The sequence below is a fragment of the Mauremys reevesii genome, linkage group 9 (assembly GCF_016161935.1).
Source record: "Mauremys reevesii isolate NIE-2019 linkage group 9, ASM1616193v1, whole genome shotgun sequence".
In the NCBI taxonomy this organism is placed as follows: domain Eukaryota; kingdom Metazoa; phylum Chordata; order Testudines; family Geoemydidae; genus Mauremys; species Mauremys reevesii.
In genome coordinates, this window is record NC_052631.1 from 49,063,344 (window position 1) to 49,079,850 (window position 16,507).

A 16,507-nucleotide genomic window follows, 5' to 3' on the forward strand; every position below is an offset into this window, starting at 1 on the left:
ATGAAGGACTCTTAAATTCAATTCCCAGCTTTGGAGGGGTTTACTATGCTCCTTTTACTAATGCTAATAAGCCTTTTTGTCCCTTATCTTACTCAGGGGATTGAGAATAACGTCGTATTCTTCTTCGAGTGATTGCTCATATCAATTCCAATTAGGTGCGTGCGCGCCACGTGCAGTCGATGGAAATATTTTTTTTCCCCTAGCAGCACTTGTTGGGTCGGCCGTGGAGCTTCCTGGAGTGGCACCTCCATGGTGCTCAATATATGACCCTGCCGACCCAGTGCCTCCTCAGTTCCTTCTTCCCCCCCTCCCCCTCCCCCCCCAGTGATGGTTGTTGGAACTGTGGTGACTTGCTTAGCAAGCTCTCCCTGTTTTCCCTCACTTTTCAGTTTAGTATAGTTTTAGAATTCTCTAGTCTAGTTGAGTTTAGTTTAAGTTGTTTACTGTAGTTACAACAGATAGCTGTTAGGAGTGGGCGTTTCCCCTCCAACCTGACTGCGTTCTTCCCTTGGAGACTTGGGGTATGCCTAAGTCCCAGGAGTTCAGACCCTGCAAGTCCTGCAACGAGCCCATGCCAACAGGCGACCCCCATGACGCTTGTTTAAAGTGTCTCTGGGGGAAGCACGCCAGGCTGACAAGTGCAGGATTTATAAAGGGTTTCACCTCAGAACAAAAAAGGAGCAGGACTTTTGCCTCAAGCACCACCTTATGGAGGCAGCACTCAGACCGCAACCTGCATTGGCGCGGCAAGACCCAGCACCAAGCTCATTGGTGTGCAATGCCCCGGTGGCAGTGGCAGAAGTGGCACCATGGAAGGATTCTGGAAGAGACCCGTGGCACAGCTGCTCCTCAGCACCAAAACCAGTGGGAATGGCCCTGCACCAGTCCCATTCCCCAGTGCAGAAGCGGCTCCGGAAGCAAGGGAGAAGTGGCTCTCTGACTCCGGGATCCACCCCTTTGGAGCCGGCAAACAGGGCGCATCCCAGGGAGGAGCACCCAGTGCCAAAAACTTGGAAGCCGGCACTGTCTACTTCGGCCCCGCAAGGGGGATGGTTGAGTCCGGTGCCATTGGACTCCCTGAGCCAGGTGATTGAGGAGGTCTACCCCGGACACCTTTGGGGCCCCGAGGGACTTGATCGCCATGATGGCGCCATGGTCCCTGGCCCTTCGAGCCAAGCCTTTGGTGCCACAACATGTGGCAATGTCTCGAGGCAAACCCGCAATGCTTCGTCCTTCAGCACCGCCAGCAGAGGCAAGATACCACTTGGGGTCCCGGCGCTGATCCCCATCACACAGCATGTCCTGCTCCTGGCACTGGTCATCTCGACACCAGTCCACGGCACCGCTCCCCAGCCCAGCTGCACTCGGCACCGCCATCCTGGTCCCCGTCTTCGAACTCGGAGGTGGGGTCTAGATACTCTGAGCAGTGCTGGTACAGGTCAGCCAATCCAAGGGTTCCTGTTCGGCTGTGTCTGAACCGAGGGTGCCGGAGGCATCAGCCAGTCGCCCCACCCCTAGGGGTGCTGAGGAGGTACTGGCCGCACTACTGCCCCTGGAACCGATCCCCGTTCCCAAGCTAGATCCAGGGGTGGTTGGCCCTGAAATAGTCAGGGCAGGAGGCCCCTGGGGACCAAGAGGGTCAGGAGGACCCTGTTCCCCCATTAGCCGCCTCTGCCTCCCTGGACGAGGTGATTGCGGGCACTTCCACCTTGGGGCTGCCACCCCATAGACAGCCGTGCCCATCAGGACCTCCTACGCAGGGTGGCACAGATTATGTATCTGCAGGCCAAGGAGGTGGTAGTCAGAGGACCCTATGGTCGACATCCTGGCCATGGAAGGCCCATATATGGTGGCTCTACCCTTTATCAAAACTATGTAGGCCAACACAAAGACCATTTGGCAGACCCCAGCCTCCATCCCTCCCACTGTGAAGAGTGTGGAAAGAAAGTATTTTGTCCGCTCTAAGGGGTACGAATACCTCTTCACACACCCACAGCCCTGCTCATTGGCACAGTAAACGAGAAGGGTGCTGGGCTTGCTGTAGCTGCCTCTCCAAGTCAAAGGGCACCAAGCCCCTTGATTTGTTCAGGTGCAATGTGTACTCCATGGGGGGCTTGCAACTCAGGATTGCCAACCAGCAGGCAATCCTGACTAGATACAGCTTCAACACCTGAAACTTGATGCTGAAATTTAAGGAGCCAGCAGAGTCCAGGGAGGAGTTTGAAGCTATCGTTGAGGAGGGCAAGGCAGTGGCATGGACCTCTTTACAGGCTTCACTGGACGCTGTGGACTTGGCAGCACGTATCTTGTCCTCTGGAATCTCCATGAGGCGTGGCTCATGGCTGCAGTCCTTGTGGCTTCCGCCCAAGGTTCAACAGATCATGCAGGACCTGCCTTTTGATGGGGCAGGCCTGTTTGTGGAGCAGATGGACTCCAGGCTGCATAGCCTAACAGACTCCCAGGCTACTATGAAATCCTTGGGTATGCACATCCCAGCAACCCAACATAAACATTTTAAGCCACAGCAACAGCAGCAGCGCTCCTATCCTTCTCAGCCAAAGCAGGACTTCTATAGGAGAAGGGGCAGGAATGGCAGACGCAAGCCTTCCCACTCCCTGCCTGGGCAGGGCCAGGGCCTGACCAAACCATCATCGGGCTCCAAGCAGGCCTTTTGAAGGTGTGCCCAAGGATGGTACACCAGCCACGATTCTGTATCCTTCCCCTTCTTTTGTGAGTTGTCTGTCCCACTTCTACCGTGCTTCGGACCACTGGGTCCTCTGTATGGAGGAAATGGGATATTCTCTCCAGTTCTGCTCCTGCCCTCCCTCCCACCCCTCCTTTCCCATCCCTCTTCAGGGACCCCTCTCATGAGCAACTCCTTATCCAGGATGTGCAGGCACTCCTCGCCATAGGAGCGGTGGAGGAGGTTCCTCAGGAGCAAGGGATTCTATTCTCGATACTTCCTAATCCCTAAGGCTAAAGGGGTCTCATACCCATTCTAGACCTGCGAGGACTCAACAAGTTTATGGCAAAGCTGAAGTTCTGCATGGTCTCCCTGACTACAATTTATCCCTTCTCTGGATCTGGGAGACTGGTATGCTGCCTTCAACATGACAGACATGTAATTTCACATAGCTCTTTGGCCTGCACATAGACGATTCCTATGGTTTGTGGTCGACCACAAACATTATCAGTTCATGGTCCTCCCCTTCAGCCTGTCAACAGACCCCCCCCCCGCCCCATGTGTTCACCGACTGCATGTCAGTTGTAGCAGCCTTCCTTGATTGGCTGCTCAGGGGGCACACTAGGGAGCAGGTGGAGTCTCAATTTCAATTAGTCAGCTCCACTTTCGAGAGACTGGGTCTCTTCCTCAACACGAACAAGTCAATCTTGTCACCAACCCAAAGCATAGAGTTCATCGAGGCAGTGTTGGTCTCTGTTCAGGCAAGAGCACTTTTGACGAAGTCCCGATTCCAAGCCATGACAGACCTTATTTAAGGCCTCAGGCAGTACCCGACCACTACAGCAAGGGGATGTCTGAGTCTCCTCGGCCACATGGCAGCCTGCACTTACGTGATCCGGCATGCCAGACTGAGGCTCAGGCCACTCCAGGCATGGCTTGCTTCGGCATATCACCCAGAGCGCTACAGCTTGAATTCAGTGGTTGCAGTGCCAGAGAAAGTACTCTCGTCCCTCCAATGGTGGCTCAACCCTTGGACAGTGTATGAAGGAGTCCCCTTCAACAGCCCCCAGCGCCTCCTTGTCCCTGTTAACAGATGCATCACCTCTGGGATGGGGGGCACATTTGCAAGACCTCCAAATGCAGGGCCTGTGGTTGCAGGATGAGCTCTCTCTCCATGTAAACATCAAGGAGCTGAGGGTGACGCGACTAGCATGCCAGACCTTTCAGGCCCGACTACAGGGCCAGTGCATGGCAGTTCTAATGGACATCACCATGGCCATGTTTTATATCAACAAGCAGGATGGAGCCCGTTCTTCTCCCCTATGTCGGGAAGCCCTCCAGCTATGGGGATTCTGCATAATCCACTCCATTCACCTAGAAGCATCCTATCTACCCAGAGTTCAGACCACACTGATGGACCACCTCAGCAGATCCTTCTCCAATCATGAGTGGTCCATCCTGCCGGATGTCATGCACTCCATCTTCCAAAGGTGGGGGTTTCCCCAGGTCGACCTGTTTACCACCTGGAGCAACAGAAAGTTCCCAATGTTCTGCTCCTTCCGGAAACACAGTCCAGGCTCAATCACGGATGCATTACTGCAACCCTGGGGAAGCTGCCTGCTCTACACCTTTCCCCCGATCCCTCTTTTGCACAAGGCCCTATTCAAAATCTGTAGGGATAGGGTGGAGATAATTCTGGTGGCACCAGTATGTCCTCAACAACACTGGTACACCACGCTCCTGGAGCAATCGGTGGATGCCCCGATCGTGTTGCCACTCCACCCCAATCTGATCACTCAGGACCACGGTTATTGTCTTTGCCCCGTCATGGCTGAATCCCAAGGGGCTTCTGTGCTTGGAACAGGTAAGGGAGGTCTGCCTTAGCACAGGAAGAACCCCACTAGGGCCACATCTGGCAAAGAGGAAAAGGTTTATTTGCTGGTGTGACCAGCGTCATACACCCCCACTTCAGCCATCTATACCTCTCATCCTAGAGTACCTTCTTCACCTGAAACAGCAAGGCCTGGCAGCATCATCAATAAAAGTACATCTCGCTGCTATCTCAGCTTTCCACCTGGGAGCATCTGAACGCTCTGTTTTTGCCAGCCCCATGGTTGGCTGGTTCCTCAAGGGTCTGGAAACGGCTACATCCTCAGATTAGAAAGCCTGTTCCTGTGTGGGACCTTAACTTGATCCTCTCCAAACTAATGGGGCTCCCATTTGAACCACTGGTGACTTGCTCCCTTCTCGATCTGTTGTGGAATGTAGCCTTCCTGGTCGCCATTACATCAGCAAGGAAGGTGTCTGAGTTAAAGGCCCTTACCGCTGACTTACCTTGTATGGTTTTCCACAAGGATAAGGTGCAACTCAGACCTCACCCGGCCTTTCTTCCTAAGGTTGCGTCACATTTCCATACTAGCCAAGACACATTCCTGCCTGTTTTTTATCCTAAGCCTCTTGCCAGTAGCTGCGAGCAGAGGATGCACACTCTGGATGTTCGGCAAGCACTAGCCTTCTACATTGACGGCATTACGCGGTTCAGGAAGTCAAACCAGTTGACCGTATGAAAGGGCTCCCAGTCTCATCTCAAAGAATATCTTTCTGGATCATGTTCTGCACCTGCAGGTGCTACGAGCTGGCAAGATACCAGCCCTGGCACTTACAGCACACGCCACAAGGGCACAGGCCTTTTCGGCAGTGTTCCTGGCCCAGGTCCCAATCCAAGAAATCTGCAGGGCAGCAACTTGGGCCTGGGTACATATGTTCACCTCTCATTACACCAGCATGCCAGAGATGATGCAGCTTTTGGCAGAGCGGTACTCCAATCAGCAATTCCATAACTCCGACTCCACTGCCTAGGTAAGGTTTGGGAGTCACCTAACTGGATTCAATATGAGCAATCACTCGAAGAAAAAACGATTACTCACTTTCTCGTAACCATTGTTCTTCGAGATGTGGTGTTCATATCCATTTCAAACCCACCCATCTTTCCCTCTGTCAGAATAACTGGCAAGAAGGAACTGAGGAGGTGCTGGGTCAGCATGGTCATATATTGATCACCATAGAGGCGCCACTCCAGGAGGTTTCACAGCTGAACTGACCAGGGTGCTGCTAGGGGAAAAACTTTGTCAACTTTACACGCGGCACGCGTGCACACCTAATTGGAATGGATATGAGCAACACATCTTGAACTACAGTTACAAGAAGGTGAGTAACCATTTTAAACTTGTGAAGTGCTTGGATTTCAGGGAGGAAGGCGATATATGTGCCAGGTATATATTGTGCTGGAAGAGCAAAAATTGTGGTGGATTTTCCTTTGACTAGATACGTACAGTTATAAGAAATTAAACTCCCTGAGGAAGTTTGTCATAACTGGGTGCTCCAAAGAAAGTTTTCTGGTTGTCACCTTCCTTGTAGTTACACTTTTGCCCTGTAAAGCAGTTGGATTCTAAACTTCAGCCTTACCCCAAATACCAAGAATAGCAACTTCTTTATGCTGCCAGCTACCACTAGCTTAAGATATTAGTGCTCTAGGATGTTCTTGTAGTATATTCTGCTATTTGTCCTGATAGTTATGTATTAAATGTTGCTGAAGTTTGACATGTCTTTTTTTTCCAGTGGATAAACTCACGCACAGTAGTGCTTCTGGACAGTGTGGAGAAGCTGCACGTGATAGATCGCCAGACTCAGGAGGAGCTGGAAACTATAGAGATTTCGGAGGTGCAGCTAGTATATAACAGCAGTCACTTCAAATCACTGGCCACAGGAGGCAATGTCAGTCAAGCATTGGTAAAGACCTATGAACGTTGTAGCCTGCTAATATTTTACTTGTCTATTTGATAACACTCTTTGAAATTTGCTTTTTTTTGAACAGGGACATTTGGGACTGCCTAAAACGTCGTCTTTAAAGAGCCTTTTTAAAAAGCTTATTTGTTGTTGGTTTAGCGAGAACTGATAATTCTTGAAGTGTTGCCTCCTCAGATTCACACTTGTAGGATGCACCACCATCCCACTGAGCCTCAGACCCTCTTCAAAGAAAAATATAATGGTGACTGTAGCAGCTGGTTCTTTGAGATTGGGCAGGTAGAGTGACTATGCAAAGGCCACACTTTTTCCTTTTCCTCAACGTTCCTCTCCTAAAACTCGGAATAGAAGACACTGAAGTTACTGGGGCCCCCGGCCTCTTATAACGACAGGTCCCAATACAGAGTCTTGCAAGAGAGTTCTTGTATGGTTTCATTGGATGCTGTTTTACAGAAAGCTGCTGAAGCTCAGTGGTTCTGGGGCGAGTCGCATCCCAGGAGTGGGAATATAGACTCGGAAATGTAGAGTTGGAAGAGACTTGAGACGGCATTAAGTTCAGTCCCCTGTGCTGAGGAAGGACCAACTAAATCTAGACAATCTTTGACAAGCGTTTCTGATCTGTTTTAAAAACCTTCAATGATGGGGATTCTGCAATCTCCCTTGGAAGCCTGTTCCAGAGCTTAACTAACCTTAGTTTTTTTTTTCTCCGACTATCTAATCTAAATCTCGTGCTGCTGATTAAGCCCATTACTTCTTGTCCTACCTTCAGTGGACATTGATCACAGTCCTCTTTGTAATGGCCCTTAACATATTTGAAGACTATTATCAGGTCCTTCCTCAGTCATCTTTTCTGAAGACTAAACATGCCCATTTTTTTAGCCTATCCTCATAGGTCATATTTTTTAAACCTTTTATCATTTTTGTTGCTCTCCTCTGAACTCTCTCCAGTTTATACAAATCTTCTTGAAAGTGTGGCATCCAGAATTGAACACAGTGCTCCAGTTGAGGTCTCACCAATGCCAAGTAGAGCAGAACAATTATCTCCCATGTCTTATGTATGACAGTCCTATTAATACATCTCTGAATACTAGCCTTTTTTTTACAGCTGCATCACATTGTTGGCTCGTGCTCAATTTGTGATCCACTAGAAACCCCAGATCCTTTTCAGCAGTATGATCACCTAACCAGTTCTTTCCCATTTTGTAGTTATGCATTTGATTTTTTTTCCTTCCTAAGTGAAATATTTTGCACTTGTCTTTATTGAATTTGATCTTGTTGAATTCAGACCAATTCTCCAGTTTGTCAAGATCACTTTGAATTCTGGTTCTATCCTACAAATTGCTTGCAACCACTCTCAGTTTGGTTTTATCTGCAAACTCTGTAAGCATATTTTCCATTCCATTATCCAAGTCATTAATGAAAATACTGAATAGGACTGACCCCTCCAGGACCTCACTAGATAAGGCTCCCCAGTTTGAAAGCAAACCATTGATAACTACTTTTGGAGTACTGTCTTTCAACCAGTTGTGCACCCACCTTATAGTAATTTAATCTAGACCACATTTCCCTAGCTTGCTTATGAGAATGTTATGTGGGATTGATGTGAAATGTCCTGATCTCTCTCACTACTGTTTCTTCCTTCTCCACTAGGCCAGTAGGAGAAGAAAGGAAATTAGGTTGGTTTGTCATGATTTGTTCTTGACAAATCTATGCTGGCTATTCCTTATTTTTAGGTGCTGACAAATTGATTGTTTAATAATTTGTTCCAATATCTTTCTAGGTATGAAAGTTAGGCTGACTAGTCCTTAATTCTCCAGGTCCTCTTTGTTCTCCTTTTGAAAGAAAGGTACTATGTTTGCCCTTCTCCAGTCTTCTGGGACCTCACCCATCCTCCATGAGTTCTCAAAGATAATTGCTAACAGTTCCAAGATTACTTCAGCTAGTTACTTAAATATCCTAGGATGAATTTCATCAAGCTCTGCTAACTTGAATGCATCTAACTAAACTAAATATTCTTTAACCTGTTTTCCCTATTTTGGCTTGCATTCCTTCCCCCTTGTTAATCTTACTTGTGTTGAGACTCTGATCACTATTAACCTTTGTAGAGGCAACTCTCAACCAGTTTTGCTGTGGTTAATTACCAGAGTTTTTTTTCCAGCTGCTGTTATGCAAAGACTGCAGTTATATCATCTTTGGCTATAATCTCACCAGGTCTCATATTCTAAGCAGGGTTGTGCCAGATCGGGATACGTCTAGAAAAACCCAGGGGATGGAGGAAGTGAGGATGGTGATTTGGTAGGGGATATTCTTTCCTTGGAGTCCATATTTAACCAACATCCTGGCTGATGCTCAGGGCACTTTCCTATTGAAGATTGCATCCTTCTATGTTTTATCTTTTTTTTTTTCCCTCTTTCTCTCTGGCCTTAACCAGATAAACCTGAGCAGAAATGCCTTATATTGTGAAATAAGACTGGAATTACTCTGAATTGCCATTTCTCACAAGATTTTTCTTTCTTTTAGCTTCCTGGTGGTGTCTTGTGAACGCAGTAATTGTCATTACTGACACATGAGTGTGAGACAGTGTTCCCTGCACTACATGACTTTTCCAGTGAAGTCTGAGTTAGCATCTGTGAAAGGAGTTGGGTTGCTAGGTCTCAAGCTCCACTTCATGTGTACAGCATGACTAGGCAAACTGCTATCTCCTCCCCAACTCTTGTTTCATTTCTTCATTGCTAAATGTCTCCAGGGTTTAGATACAGCCACATATGTCATGTATGTTCACTGAAAATAAAAATAAAAGCAGCTTGTGCTGGAGTAAATGTTATATTTTTCCCAGGCCCTGGTTGGGGAGAAAGCCTGTTACCAGTCCATCAGCAGCTGTGGTGGTCAAATCTTCTATCTTGGCACAAAGGTAAATGCAGACAGCTCTCAGGAAATGTAATGCACTTTCAAGAGTAAGGTGGCTTTAGTGATCCAAGTGAGTGTTTGTATCTAGTGAAAGAAGTGTTCTGCAAGGGAGATTCCTGAAAGATGTCAGTGGAGCTGTGAGGTCCTAAGTGCTGCAATCTTACGTCTGATGAAGCTTTAGGACATGGAGCTGTAAAATGGGGAGGTTTTGTAGGCAGTAACTCTAATGTTGTTTGTTTTAAGTTTCCTGAATCCAGTCTGGTCTTAGCCCAGGCATGTGCTGAAGTAGCACCTGGGATTACAGTCCCTGCTGAGTGCTACTTCAGAGTAAATGTATAGTGGGTAAAATGTCAAATGAAATGTGCAGAAATTAACAAGTCCCTCCTTTACAAGAAGCACTAGAGTGAATGGAACAGGTGAAAAGTGAGAGAGGCCGAATCCCAGCATATGGAAAATAAGATACATCCTTGTGCTTGGTGTCCTCCATTCTCTCAATGTAGGTCAGACTTAAGCAGAGCCTTGTAGGAACATTTTGTATCACTGGGACACTATAATGTATGTGTGGATGTAGTGAGGTTGAGACTCACTGGCGCGGTGCCTCCTGCTGGCCATCTTGGGAATTAGCTCTTCAACCTCCAGAGCGCCCTCTGCTGGCCAATGACTCACCTGCCTTAGGACCCTGGTGCCCTTTTACCTCAGGGTTCTGCCCCTGCAGTACCCCTGCTCTGGGTCTCCCCTCCCAGGGGAACCCCCAACCCTCTCACCCACCTTGCCCCAGTGGCTACTGCCATTCGTCATCTAGCCCCCACTCACTGGGGCAAACTGCAGTCTGTCATGGCCACGCATCATTGGCAAGGAGTTTGGACCAGCTGCCTCTGTCTATCTCTGGGCTGCACCTCCCACCCCCAGTACCTACATAGGCCTTTACCAAGGCCTCGGCCTGGGGAGTTGCTAGGCTGGAGCTCTCCTCCTGCCTTTCCCCAGCCCTGCTCTACTCCTGGTACCCTGAGCTCCCAGGTAGCTAGGTCCTTCTCTCTCCACAGCTAGAGAGAGAATCCTCAGCTCCTGGCCCCCAGCCCTCTTATCAGGGCCAGCTGGGCCCTAATTGAGCTGGCCACAGCTGTGGCTGCTTCTCCAATCAGCCTAGCTTGGCTGCTTTCACTCCTTTTCCCAGCCACAGCCCTCTCCAGGGCTGCTTTGAATCCCTGTTCCTCAGGAGTGGGGCAGCTCCCCCACTACAGGGAGAGGTCAGTCTGCTTGGGCTGATGTTGCTGGTTGGAGCTCTTCCTCCCTTCCTGGGCTGCTGCTGCTGCTTCTGCTGGCTGGAGTCTCCCTCCCTGGACTACTGTTACTGCTGAGTGTGGGGGGCCTTGCCGGCCTCCCCCAATCCCCCGTAGGGAGAAGCACAGACCCTACCACCACCTAGGGGTCCCTCCTGCCTGGCCAGCTGACTACTGCTTGCTGCTTCGGAGCTGCTGCTGCTGTCGAGTAAGAAGAGAGGATTCCTCTCCAATCCCTCATGACCTTTGGGGTTGAACATGGGTTGTTGTGGGGCCCGCTTGAGGCTGTCGATCACCCTGCCCGTGAGGATCCGCCCCAGCCCTCCTTCTGAAAGCCGTCATCTTTGCCACATTAAACATCCGGGGCTGTAAGGTGGGTCTCTGCAGGAGCCAGGTGCTCTCCTTCCTTCAGGAGGGGGGGTACTCTATGATCTTCCAGCAGGAGACCCACCCGGCTCCAGCTGTCAAGGCTAGCTGGCGGCTGGAGTGGGAGGGGACGGGGTATATTTTAGCCACCTCAGCGCCCGCTTGGCTGGGGTGGCCACCTTGTTCTCCCCTGAGCTACGGCTCAAGGTGCTGGGGGTCGCTGAGGTTGTGCCGGGCCGCCTGCTGCATGTCTGGGCCTGTGTGGAGGGGCTGACATTAAACCTGGTCAACATCTACGCCCCGAACATAGGCCTGGAACGAGTGCATTTCTATTGGCAGGCATCAGCCTTCCTCGGCACCCTGGATCCTCATGAGTGCCTGGTTCTGGGCAGGGACTTCAACACCACCCTTGAGGACCGGGACCGCTCAGGAGTCAAGAAATCCCAGGCGGCTGCAGGCGTCCTCAGGGAGATCATGGGCCATCACTCCCTGGTGGATGTCTGGCGTGACCACCACCCGGACGACGACACCATCTTTGCCCTGGTGGAGGACGATTGGTTGTGCCACTCCTGGTTGGACCGCTTTTATTTTTCACGTGTCCATCTGGCATGGGCCCATGCCTCCGGCATCCATCCGGCCCCGTTCTTGGATCATCACCTGGTGACCGTGATGGCCTCTCTCTCAGTATAGAGAGGCCAGGGCCAGCCTATTGACATTTTAACAACAGCTTGCTGGAGGACGTGGGCTTCGTGGCATCCTTCCAGGAGTTCTGGCTGGCCTGGTGGGGGCAGCGGCACGCCTTTCCCTCGGCGCAGTGGTGGTGGGATGTGGGGAAGGTGTGCACACAGCTCTTCTGCTGTGATTACTCTTGGGGCGCCAGCCAGCGGAGAGATGCAGTAATAGGGCAGTTGGAGCGGGAGGTCTTAGAGCTAGAGAGGCATCTGGCCTCCGGCCCCGAGGATCCACCCCTCTGCGCAGCGTACTGGGAGAAGCAGGAGGAGCTCCAAGGCCCTGGAGGACCATCGGGCCTTCGTTCGATCCTGCATCCATCTCCTTTGGGAGATGCATCGTGGCTCCCGCTGCTTCTACGCCCTCCTGGGCACTCTGCAGGCATTCAGCTTCGGGCCCCAGTTCGTGGTCTTTCTCCAGGTGCTGTACACTGACGCGGAGTGTTTAGTCAGACTCAACTGGACCCTGACCGAGCCGGTCAGCTTCGGGCGGGGAGTACGGCAGGGGTGCCTCTTCTCGGGCCAGCTGTACACCCTGGCGATCGAGCCCTTCCTCTGTCTCCTCTGCCGGAGCTGTGGCTGGTCCTGTCAGCGTTCACCGATGACATGCTCCTCGTGGTCCAGGACCCGGGCGACCTGGTGCGGGTGGAGGCCTGCCAGGCCGTTTACTCGGCAGCCTCCTCCGCCCGGGTCAACTGGGTCAAGAGCTCTGGCCTGGTGGTCGGGGATGGGTGGCAGGTGAGCTTCCCTCCCACCCGCGCTTCAAGCCATCCGGTGGAGCGCAGGTCTGCTGCTTTATCTTAGCATTTATCCGCCATGCATCCTTCTCCAATGGAGAACTGGTAGGATTTGGAGGCCAGGGTGGGTGAGCGGCTGCGGAGATGGACAGGACTGCTCTGGTGTCTCTCCCTGCGAGGGAGGGCGCTGGTGCTGAACCAGCTAGTCCTGTCCATGCTCTGGCACCGGCTCAACACTCTGAGCCCAGCCCCAGGGATCCTGGCCAGGCTCAAGAGGATGGCCCTGGAGTTCTTCTGGCCGGGGCTGCACTGGGTCTCTGCAGGGGTTTTGAGTCTTCCCCTGGAGGAGAGTGGGCAGGGCCTTGTTTGCCTTCGCAGCCAGGTCCATGTCTTCCTCCTCCAGGCCCTGCAGAGACTCCTTTATGGTCCGGTAGTCCGGCGTGGAGCACGTTGGCACACGCCTTCCTCCGCTGCCTCTGAGGGCTCCGATATGACCGGCAGCTCTTTTTCTCCACCTGAGGGGTCTTCCACAAGACCTCTCAGAGCTGCTGGGCTAATACCAGGACCTCCTCCAGACCTGGAAGCTCTTTTCAGCAAGCAGGTCCTTTGTGGCCACTGAGGGGGTGAACCTCCTCGTGGAGCCCCTGCTACACAACCCTGATCTATGTGTGCAGGTGGCAGAGTCTCCCTCAGTGCGCTGGAGATTGGTCCTGGCAGAAACCACTAGGGTCGGAGACCTCCTGGACTACGACGGGGGACTGGGTGGATCCCCATGTGCTTGGTCGGCACATGGGGCTCTCCACCCTTCCAACCCCACCCCCCGTGCATACTCCAGGAGGTGGAGGCTGCTTTGTCACCTGTCTCTCTCGTCTTCCTGCAGTGGGCCCTGCGAGAGGGCGCTCATCCCTCACCTCGGGCTCTCTGGACATTTTTATTCGGCCCCTGTTCCACGAGATCCCCCTGGCCTCCCCGTTCCCACACCCTGAGCCGGCTGCACACCCTGCAGCCAGTCCGGTTCCAAACCATGCCTAGAGACCAACTGTACACGCTCGTGCTCCACACACTGCATGTCCTCACCCTCGTGTCCCGCTCCGACACCAAATGGTGGAACTATCTTCCACCTAAAGAGGGTGAGGAGCCCTGGTGGGCCAGCCTTTATTCCACCTTGGTCCCACGGCCCACCGGAGACATCAGTTGGCAGCTCCTTCACGGAGCCGTGAACATGGTGGTGTACCTGGAGCAGTTCACACCTGTACCCTGGGCCTGCCCCTTTTTGTAGCGTGAGGGAGAACCTGGCGCACGCCTGTCTTGAATGCGCCAGGTTGCAGCCCCTATTCCGGCTTGTCCAGAACTTCTTGTTGAGGTTCTGGATGCACTTTTCCCCACATCTGTTCCTTTTTGCACACCCCATCCGTGGCCCCACGAAGTCGCGAGACCTCCTTGTCAACCTCCTCCTGGCCCTGGCCAAACTCTTCATCTACACTACCAGGAGGGGGATGCTGGAGGAGGGGGTGCTCTGCAATTGTGGGGCCTATTTCTGTTCCTCCCTAGTTTCATACATCCGGGCAGAGTTCCACTGGGCAGTGTCCGCTGGCTCCCTCGACACCTTTGAGGAGCAGTGGGCGCTGTCTGGGGTTCTCTGCTTGATGTCCCCATCCGGTATCCTCGTTTTGACACTAGGTTGCGGGGGGGGGCGGTCTTTAGAAGTGGGCGGGCGCAATAAGACTACAGTGGGAATCCATAGATTGTTACTCATGAACAACTGCCCGTAAAGGAATATCTCCCTTCCTGATGGTTTGTTTCTCTCTTTCAGTCTGTTCATGTGATGATGATAAGGAGCTGGAGAGAGGTAAGTCAAGAGAGGAGGCATATATGTTTTTTAATAAATTGTGTGAATTGTTTAAAAGTAGCTTGATGGCGGAGAGGAACTTCAGGACTAATAGAATTTTTAAAGTATAATCTGATTAGAGTATTAAGAATTTATATAAGAGCTACATATACAGCTAGGTCCCAAGAATAGCTTATTACCACAATATGCCATGGAGCAATTTCCAGCATATGCTTGGGTACTGAATAGGGATTGTATTTTTTTTCTCTCCCCATCTTTGCAAAAATATTTTAATGTCTTGAAATGTTTCCACCTTCACTGACTTGAAAGAGATACAGTATATATTCAGGCTACTATTATACAGTCCTCTGTAGCTATAAGTCAATTACCACTGAGGGTAATTAACTGTTGAAACAATTTACCTAGTATCACGGTGGATTCTCCATCACTGACAATTTTTAAATGAAGATTGGAAGTTTTTCTAAAAGATCTGCTCTAAGCATTATTTTGGGGAAGTTCTATGGTCTGTGTTGTACAGGAGTCAGGCTAGATCAGGGGTTGGCAACCTTTCAGAAGTGGTGTGCCGGGTCTTCATGTATTCACTTTAATTTAAGGTTTCGCGTGCCAGTAATACATTTTAACATTTTTAGAAGGTTTCTCTCTATAAGTCTATATATTATATAACTAAACTACTGTTGTATGAAAAGTAAACAAGGTTTTCAAAATGTTTAAGAAGCTTCATTTAAAATTAAATTAAAATGCTGATCTTACGCCACCGGCCTGCTCATCCCAGGGTTCTGTTCTGTTCACCTAGGCTGGCAGCGGGCTGAGCGGGGCCAGCAGCCGGGACCCCAGCTGGCAAGGGGTCAGCAGTCGGAACCCTAGCTGGCAAGGGTTCGGCGGCCAGGGTTCGGCAGCGGGCTGAGCAGGGCCAGCAGCAGCCACAGCACGCCATTATAAATCGGCTCATGTGCTATCTTTGGCACGTGTGCCATAGGTTGCCGACCCCTGGGCTAGATGATCACAATGGTTCCTTCAGGCCTTGGAATCTATGAACCAGCAAGTGATAAAAGCATAGGCTTGTTTTAGGTTAGAGAGACCAGGAGAACTTAGTGCATAGTAAAAGGAAAAGTAATCCCCAGCTAATCATAACAGCATGGTCTTATTTTAAATCTCCACATCCAAGAGTGCTGAGGCCTCAGTACCTTCGAAGTTACTCCTGAGGCTCTACCCTAAGCATAAGGAGAGGTTATAGTGAATGGAATTATCTGCCAGGGAAGCCTGGAAAATTATTTTTGCTGCAATGTGTAATGGTGGGCTATAGAGGACTTGAGACATCCCTTCAAATACAAATCTCTGGTGCCAATTCTGGACTCCTTCCTGGTCCTAATTACACTGCTCCAGTGGTGCACAGAAGGCATTAAAGGTACCACAACCAGCCTGTGGGGGAGAGGAGTTTCCCTGGTATAGGTGCAGAGTAGGGCCAGTGAACACAGCTTTACACTGCATTCTCACAGCCCCCAGTGTAAGGGTTTTGCCAGGGGAGTGCTATCCAAACTCTGGGTTGCGGCGCAGTCTGGGTAAGGCTGCTGTAAATTAGGGCTGGTCTATGCTACCACTTAAATTGATCTAATTTAGGCCACTCAAGGGTGTGCAAAAGAAACCCCCCTGATTGAGGCAAGTTAGATCGACCTAAGCCAAGGGTTCTCAAACTGGGCGTCAGGATCCCTCAGGGGGTAATGAGGTGTCAGGTGAAAACCCGCTTCACCTCCAGCATTTATAATAGTGTTAAATATTTAAAAAGTGTTTTTAATTTCTAAGGGGGGTTGCACTAAGAGGCTTGCTGTGTGAAAGGGGTCAGCAGTACATAAGTTTGAGAACCACTGACCTAAGCGCTGTCTACACTGGCACTATGTCGGTGGGAGAGCATAGCTTCCGCTTCTTACCGCGGTAGAATAATTATGCCAACAGGAGAGCTCTCTCCCGTTGACGTAGCATGACTTGACCAGATGCACTACAGTGGTGCAGCTGCGCTGATGTAGCTCTGTAGTGTATACTTACCCTTAGAGCAGCCCCTGGTAGCCCAGAGACTGGGCAATGCATAGCCATCTTTGTGCCTTCCTCACAGGCTTCATATTCTGTGCTGCACCTCCTGTTCACCTGCATCTCAGAAT

General features: G+C 50.9%; 1 protein-coding gene across 2 annotated transcripts in view; it reads left to right on the plus strand.

Annotated features, from left to right (window-relative positions):
- Positions 1 to 16,507, plus strand: part of VPS8 (VPS8 subunit of CORVET complex) — a 253,480-nt gene that overhangs the window by 51,613 nt on the left and 185,360 nt on the right. The window contains exons 14-16 of one of the 2 annotated variants that reach the window (XM_039488831.1): positions 6,302 to 6,472; positions 9,324 to 9,398; positions 14,319 to 14,354. In XM_039488831.1, the coding sequence (XP_039344765.1) occupies positions 6,302 to 6,472; positions 9,324 to 9,398; positions 14,319 to 14,354 (282 nt within the window). The remainder of the gene's footprint in view (positions 1 to 6,301; positions 6,473 to 9,323; positions 9,399 to 14,318; positions 14,355 to 16,507) is intronic. The other variant, XM_039488832.1, reaches the window with a different exon arrangement.